The following is an 8,264-nucleotide window of genomic DNA, read 5'->3' on the forward strand; positions in this document are numbered from 1 at the left end:
TGTTGATAATGGAAAATTGGAACCGAGATCCATTAAATGTATTTTTCTTGGTTATAAAGCTGGTGTAAAGGGGTATAAATTATGATGTCCTAAAAATAGAAAAGTTGTGATTAGCAAAGATGTTTTTTTATGAAATTGTTATGTTACCTAACTTATCTCTTAAAGACTCTTCCAATAAAGAAAATCAAAAGCAGATGGAGCATCAGATTAATCAAGACTCTACAACAAAGTCGACTCCTCAAGCCAATACAAAAATTCGGAATAGAGTTGCTTCTTTAACACAATACTCTATTGCCAAAAACAGAAATAGAAAAGAAATTAAATCTCAAAAGAAGTATGTCGAGGCTAATATAGTTACTTATGGTTTAAATGTGGTAGAAGATATAGATATGAACCAAGATCCATCTAATTATTCTGATGCAGTTAGCTGTGATGACTTAGAAAAGTGGATGTTTGCTACGCAAGAGGAGATGGAATCACTCCACAAAAACAGAACATGGGATCTTATGAAACTTCCTAAAGGTAAAAAAGGCTATTCATTGTAAATGGGTGTTTAAAAGAAAGAAATGACTTTAGGAGTTGAAGAACCCAGATATAAAGTAAGGCTTGTTGCAAAGGGTTATAGACAAATTCCAAGAGTGGACTTCACAGATGTGTTCTCTCCAGTTGTGAAGCATAGTTCGATTCGAGCTTTGCTTCGTATTGTGGCCATGCATGATTTAGAGCTTGAGCAGTTACCTATAAAAATTACATTTTTGCATGGAGAACTTGAGGAGGATATTTACATATAACAAACAAAGGATTTTACAGTCTCAGAAAAAGAAGACTATGTTTGCTTGCTAAAAAAGTCCCTTTTACGGTTTGAAATATTCACCAAGATAGTGGTACAAAAGGTTTTATTCCTTTATGACTTCTCATAATTTCAAAAGAAGTAGCTTTGACAGTTGTGTTTACTTTAAGAAAAACGGTGATGGTTATGTTGTGTATCTACTCTTTCATGTTGATAGCAATGAAAGATAAAGGAGAGATAAGAAAGGTTAAAGGCCAACTAAGTGAAGAATTTGAGATGACCAACAAAGAAGATACTTGGTATGGAGATTCTTAGAGATAGAAAAGCAAGTAAATTGTACCTAAGTCAGAAGGGGTACATTGAGAAAGTTCTTTGCAGGTTCAATATGCAGAGTGCTAAGCCTGTTAGTACTCCTTTAGCAGCCCATTTCAAACTTTCATTAGCTTTGTCTCTACAATTAGATAATGAGATTAAGTACATGTCACAAGTTCCATACTCTAGTGCAGTGGGATCTCTCATGTATGCTATGGTTTGTTCACATCCAGATTTATCATATGCAGTTAGTGCAGTTAGCAGGTACATGGTAAATCCCAGTAAAGAACATTGGAAAGCAGTTTAGTGGATTTTAAGATACTTACGAGGTACTATTGATGTTTACTTACAATTTGGAAGAACTAGAGATAGAGTCATTGGGTATGTTGATGCTGATTTTGCTAGAGACCGTGATAGAAGAAGATCTCTCATAGGTTATGTCTTTACAATCGGAAGTTGTGCAATCAATTAGAAAGCTGCTTTGCAGACTACAGTTACTTTGTCTACCACTAAAGTTGAGTACATGGCATTGCTGAGGCTTGTAAAGAAGTTATTTGGTTGAAGGGACTTTTTAGTGAACTCAATGAAGACTTTCAAATTAGTACAGTATTTTGTGACAATTAGAGTGTCATCTTCCTTACAAAATATTAAATGTTTCATGAGAGAACAAAACATATTGATGTTCGATATTATTTTGTTCGTGATATTATTGCTCGTGGCAACATTGTTGTGAGTAAAATTAGTACTCATGAAAATCCTACAGATGTGATAACTAAGTCGCTTCCTAAAACCAAGTTTGAGCATTGCTTAGACTTGGTTGGTGTTCATTGTTGAAGTTAAACCCTTAAGGGGTTTTATGGAAAAAGTGGTGAACTTGTTCGTTGAGAGTTCGTGATGAAGAACTGGTATATTGAGAATTTGTGTCAAGATGGAGATTGTTAAAATTAAGTGACCTGAATCTTATTAAATAAAATACAGTGGTAAAATAAAATAAAAGTAAAATCTATATAGAACTACACTTCTTTTATTTTATTGTTTTTTAAACCTTCTTAAACCTCATCTATTTGATATTTATTAGAATAAAGTGTTTCAATCTTACTACACTACTATTAGAATATGGTTTTACAAGCCTATAAATAGACATAGTCTATTCCTATTGTAATCATTCGAATTCGACATAGTTTTTTCCTCGAAAGGGTTTCCACATAAAAATCTGTGTGTTCTTTATTTTTATTTGTATTTCTTTTTTCTTTGTGATATATTGTCATTACCGACATTCTTTTTTTTTTACAAATTTTATTAAAAAAGTTACTAAGATAGAATTAATTTAATGTAAAGTTTTATATTTTATAAAACAATGTTAATATTAGCTATGTATATTTTAATATTTCTATTATTGCGTTGATTATTTAAAATATGTGCTATGATATCCTCACATGCAACCGACTTGAGTTAAAACTAGTTGATGACCAACAGACTCCCAAGGGTTGGCCATAGTTTTACTATGAGAAGCCTCTGTACTACAGGGTTAGTCAAAAACAAGGATAAATCCACGATAGAGAGAATCAATTTGGTTAGGTTGTTGATGGAGAAAGAACCATCCTCTCCAGCTAATGTCCTGGAAGATACGACATTCAAAGTGACAAAGCAAGCTAATTCTATTTATTATTACAGTAATCAAACAACAACAGATGATGGATCAAGGATATATAATTAGCGGTTAGCCTACAACTATGTCATCTGCTTTGGATTATAAACAAATTTATGGCTGGAGCAGCATGCAACTAAGAACTACAGTTCAATAAACATCAATTAACCACCCTCACATGCAAACTAGATTGGTCCACACCATGGTGAAACAAGTTTCTATCCGGTTTTGGCTCCTTGTGCTGGCCGACTTCTCATCTGATGGTTTCTCCTCCCGTATAGGGAGTAAACAGATAACTTGCCACTCCTTTGAGAATATTTCCTAGCCTATCAACCATGTTATAAGGCTGTTGAAACTGGAATGAAGAACCTCCACTATCTTCAGTTTTGGCTCTTCGACTTCCACAACACAAATCGCAGCAGGTCCTTTATATGTGAATGCTCAAGCTACTACTGGAACCCTTAAATGTGTTTTTTAATTATTGAAGTGTCTCAGCAACGCTGACAGGACGCAGCAAGAAAGGTTGTTGCTGGGGGTTGTTTAATAAGGAAATCCCACCATCCATGTCACCACTTGGCTGAGTTGCACAATCAATCCCACTGTTGTCCTTTTGCTGCAGAAGCGGGAGAAGAGACCAAATTATACCTGTCCTTTCGATTTGCTTGTCCGCCTGTCATATTCATTATAGGATCAGTTCCTTGAAATCATATTTACGTTGCCTCAGTAAATTGCTTTGATGTCTTAGTTTTGGCATTTACCTCAACAATAAATCGTGCCCAAATCTTATCTTCTTGGAGCTCCATCACTCCCTTCAAAATATTCAATGGAAAGCCCCTAATGACTTCGGCTATCTCAAGAAAGAATTCTCGATCTTCACATAGCATCTGTATCGAAGGAATGATAAAAGGCTCAGCAAAAACCTCAGCATTGTTCAATTCGCTCCCGTTTAGAAGACTTCATTTGGCTTTAACATTAAAAAGGACAAAATAGTTATGCACCTTTTCATACCTCAACAAGCATTTGGCCTGGTGGATTTAGGTCCTTAACTACAATAGGAATACTCTGAGCCCCAACTTCAAATGCCCATGTAGCACCACCACTCATTGTATTGTGTTTTAGAAGCTTTCCGTTCTCCTGGCCAATAAGCTGAAGTTGAGGCAAGTTGTTAATGCGTTAGTGAACTGCAATCACCAAGCTAACTTTCTTCAGTATCATATTGGATTGAAATAAACAAAGTGTTCACCTTAGGTTCATCAGCTTGTTTAATCTTGTCTGCATATTTTGTCACGCCTTGCAAGAAAAGCAGGTATTTGATGGTCCGCTCCAATAAATGATCAATGCTCAACTGCTGCATTATGGAAATAATGTAAACATGATTGATCAATGAAACAGATTACAAAAACTTCAGTCCAAGAAATAACTTTAGATGATAAAATGGTAACAGCAGTCTTTTAAAGTAAATAATATGAATAATCCTTTAAATTCTCCAGACAGCAGAAAGCACAAAATTTTCCCAATATATATACTTGATTAAAGCATGGACTCGTCATTAGTACCTTTCCACTATGAGGAATAATCCCTCTCAGTTCTTTGATGCGATCTTGGATCAGCTGGCGGTCTTTGGGCCTTGGTCGAGAGCTTTCACCAGGTTTAGCTCTTTTCCTGGTGGGCTTCTTTGCTGTTGTGACAACAGCATTTCCAGCTTTTACACCATAGCTATCATCAATCCATAATCCTACTTGTGATTTTAGGTGAAACTCTTTGCCGAATATAGTATCATTACTCTTGTCCCAGGTATGTGAATACTGGGCCAGATTCATGCCCCCACCAGAGCAAGAAAGACCTTCAAGCTGACCTAGATGGAAGTTAGATGAAGAATTTTCAATTTTCCTTCTTCTAGTAGTGAAAATTTCATCCTCAACACTAGATTTAGCAACAGAAGAAGAATTATTAACACCACGTAGAAGCTCTTCAAGGCCAAGTTCAGAGAATAACCCTTTTCGCTTGCCAGCCATGGATGATGACATTCCAGATGCAACAACTTTGTTAACACTATGCAACAAAGGCATGTCAATATTTTCTGAAAACCCCCCAGCTTTTCTAAGTCTAAAATCCATTCCAGTAACACTAAACAGATCATTTCCACTATCATGAACCATTGTAGATTTCTCTACATTAGATGTGAATGCATCAGCGATGGAGCTCTTTGATGAATTAACTATTTGTCCAACTGGAATATTGATTACCGCATCACCTCCTATCGGAACAGATGGCACAGAGGTAAACCCTACTGAACATGAAGGATCAGTTGTCGTTGTAGCTCCTGCTCCAAGTATGTGATGCTGGGGAAAAGGAGAAAACCACTGAGAGAAATCATCCATTGTAAAGGAGCTGGAGAGGTCTGTTGTAAAATCACCTAGGTTAAAATCCTCAATGCTTCTCTGTTGGCTAATTACACTATCTAGAAGTCCAGCGTTGGTGCCAAAGGAATGTTGTTCCTGTTTTGTTCGCCCAAAGCTATCTAGATTACGTAATTCAACATCAACCAATTCTCCTGTGCTATAAAATGATGTAAATGTTGAATGACCCTGAAAATTTTGTTCTGTATCCTTTTTAGGAAATGCAATTGAAGGATCCCACTCGCCCTTTTCACTCGGCAATGAAGTCAAAATTGAACCCTCACTAGTGCAAGGGGCATTAGCAGCCAAGCTGTTAACACGATGGATCTTACCAGTTGATATAGGTTGAGCTTCCATGCTAATTGTTTGAATTTGACTTGTGAGATGAGATAAATTCTGTTGCACAGTGTTCATACTATAGTCATGCACAGAGCAGGAGGGTTCAATGAGACTTTGTAAGGAACATGACCACCCTGTTGGCTTTCCAGAACAGCCACCTAGTTCGGTTGTCGGATTCTGACCCAGAATGAAGGAAGTAAACCATCCATCTAGGTTGCAAGTTTCAATTTCCAAAGGTGTAAGCCCATGACAATTTCCCATGTCATAAAACAACTTCTCCGTTTCAGCCAAAAGCTCCAACCTCTCCAAAATCTGCAAGAACAACTACCATTCTTCAGCAACTCCACTTACACAACATCTTAATGATTCATACATAAGACTTCTAAGGGACTTGCATAAGTATAACGTATATGCTAGCATTTCCATCTATTTAAAACTTAAAATTGGATGATGTACTTCACTTAAACACATTTGTCATAAGGATGGAAATATATCAGTCATTTTATATGTACTAACCTTCTTTGTGGATCCAAACTGAACAACTCCCCGTCTTCCTACAGAGATTACTGCAATTGTCTGCAAATCGTGTTTGATTGTAAATAAATGTAGAACATACACGTATACAAAAAAAAAAACTTGGATAAAATTGGTTAAATATACAGTTAAAATTGAAAGGTACCTTGATCCCAGATGAAAATTGGTCTTGTAACTCAGATTCATCCTGTAAAATGAGAAAAAAAAAATCTAAATTATAGACTAAAATAATGTAATGCAGAAGTAAAATAATCAGACAATTTTTATTATTAAAAGAATATATACACATGAAATGTTCTCAAGAGTAATACATTAATAGTTATAAAACAAAAAAATAAGTACCTGAAATATATTTTCATTTCCAGCGGAATCCGAACCTTTACCATTGGAGTCTGAGAAAATCCATTGATGTTTTCCCGTGAAAGCGGCTTGACCAATTATTCTAAGTAGAGAGAACAACAAGGTTGGGCGTGTTAGAGATCTTGTGATTAACTCCAAATTTACTCTTCTTGTTATTAAACTAAATGATTTTTAATGTATTTTTCACTACATTAACTCACAAATTCTGGGAAAAATAAATTGATTAACTGAGCATACCCTTCACCCAGGATGTGGAATTTTAGAAGCATTTTGTCGACTAATGGACCCATTTTCTGTTCATAGTAGGCATCTCCCAATGTTAACAACCTGTACAAACAATCTATAATTAGAAAAAGGAGTTACTGTTGAAATCTGAGAAAATGATGTTTAACACGGTAAATTAACCTCTTTGTTTGCTTTAGAGGATATAAAATAAATTGTAAAGAAATTGTAATAGGAAAATTACCAGTCTCCGACTCCTTTCATTTACAAAAATTTTCTAAGCAAACAAAAACTTGTTTTTTTCTGGATTGAAACATGCATGCATAAATGGCAATTCCCATTAAGAAAGCAGATCTTGAAACAAAGTAAAAGCCAAAGATATAGAAAATTTTGGAAGAATGAAGCAAACGACGTAGAAAACAAAACAAGGATGAAGCAAATATTACAAACAAACAAACAAAAAAAGAAACAAAAACTTTACATGGAATTTCTGGGATCAAAGCGCCAGAAAACACCATAACACCACCCATTACTGCAACAAAGATTCTTTAGTGGTTGCTTTAACGCAGAACCCATCGCTGCTTCACCCATTTTCACACATACATAAAGACTAAAAACTCGAGTTCAGGATCCAAAAACTCATTTCCTTTAAACCCATTAAACCACTTCAGTCCCCTTCAGAAACTAAAAGCTCCTCACTACCTCTCTTGCAACAGAAACACTCTAAAGAAAACCAAAAAGAATAAAATCAATTCAGAGAAACTTGTGAGAAACAAGAGCAAAAGGGTACAAAAGAATAAGATTTTTGTTTGTCTTAGTTTTTGATGCTCTAAGAAAAATGAAAACAGAAAGTGGTCGGTGAGAGGAATTAAGCTAAAGAACTCAATATAATAAGATAGGAGGGGGGAAGTAAAGAAGCTGAGAGAATAGCCAATATTTATTGTGAAATATGAAGCAAAAGAAAAGATGGGTGGTGATGGTTTTCAATTTTGTCTCACTTTCATATCTTTACTTTCTTTCTTTCTTCCTTTTATCTTTCTATAAATGTCTTTCTTCTTTCTCTCTCTCTCTCTCTCTCTATGTATACAATTGGTTTTGGTTTATTCATAAGAAAAAAAATGTGTTTGCAATAATATTATAGCTTTTCTTTTTATAACTTACCACAATGATAATTATTATAAAAAATTATTTGCAAAAATAATGTATTTATATCGTTTGTGTAATATGCAAATAATGTAGGTGAAATAATTTATATAATAAAAATTAAAATATAATTTTAACTAGAGTGATAAAAAAATTATAGATCTGAATTCATATATTAATTTACATAATTTTTTAAATAAGATAATAAATATAATTTAGTATCAATTTAATTACATATAAATAATAATATAAATAAAATTGATTAAGCCTCTCATGTCTCAATTTTATTTTATTTTATTTGAGAAAAGTTATTGTTTTTAATTAAAAAAAATAAGAGAGAATCAAATTACATTTGAATGAGTGGGCAAAATAAATATGGGTGAAATGTTGATGATTAATCCAACAGCAGATTTGTTAATTTGAGACAAGACCGAAATGTGGTATGGGAATAACAATGACATCCTTGGGCATTTAGTCATTTAAACAGCGTACTTTGTCTTTATATTTTCTAGGTTTG

At 34.3% G+C, this 8,264-nt stretch overlaps 1 protein-coding gene across 2 annotated transcripts; it reads right to left on the reverse strand.

Moving 5' to 3' along the window:
• Positions 1-2,742: 2,742 nt before the first annotated feature.
• Positions 2,743-7,730, reverse strand: LOC107945704 (transcription factor bHLH157). 2 transcript variants are annotated; one of them, XM_016879799.2, is made up of 10 exons: positions 7,086-7,730; positions 6,620-6,709; positions 6,365-6,464; positions 6,168-6,209; positions 6,005-6,064; positions 4,307-5,800; positions 3,994-4,098; positions 3,759-3,896; positions 3,509-3,634; positions 2,743-3,420 (listed from the first exon to the last, which is right to left on the reverse strand). In XM_016879799.2, the coding sequence occupies exons 1-10, from the start codon at positions 7,193-7,195 to the stop codon at positions 3,229-3,231; spliced, it is 2,457 nt and encodes an 818-aa protein (XP_016735288.1). In that variant the 5' UTR covers positions 7,196-7,730; the 3' UTR covers positions 2,743-3,228. The 2 variants fall into 2 exon arrangements, with proteins under 2 accessions (XP_016735288.1, XP_040930621.1); XM_041074687.1 differs by lacking the exon at positions 2,743-3,420 and having other exon boundaries at positions 3,545-3,634; positions 3,749-3,896; positions 7,086-7,613.
• Positions 7,731-8,264: the final 534 nt, after the last annotated feature.

Source organism: Gossypium hirsutum, chromosome A08 (assembly GCF_007990345.1).
Source record: "Gossypium hirsutum isolate 1008001.06 chromosome A08, Gossypium_hirsutum_v2.1, whole genome shotgun sequence".
Lineage (NCBI taxonomy): Eukaryota > Viridiplantae > Streptophyta > Magnoliopsida > Malvales > Malvaceae > Gossypium > Gossypium hirsutum.

Coding starts and splice junctions, on each gene's coding strand:
- LOC107945704 (XM_016879799.2), bottom strand. CDS start 7,195: ATGGGTGAAGCAGCGATGGGTTCTGCGTTAAAGCAACCACTAAAGAAT. Junction 3,897..3,993: donor AACAAGCTGATGAACCTAAG/GTGAACACTTTG, acceptor CCTCAACTTCAG/CTTATTGGCCAGGAGAACGG. Junction 3,635..3,758: donor CAGGCCAAATGCTTGTTGAG/GTATGAAAAGGT, acceptor CCTTCGATACAG/ATGCTATGTGAAGATCGAGA.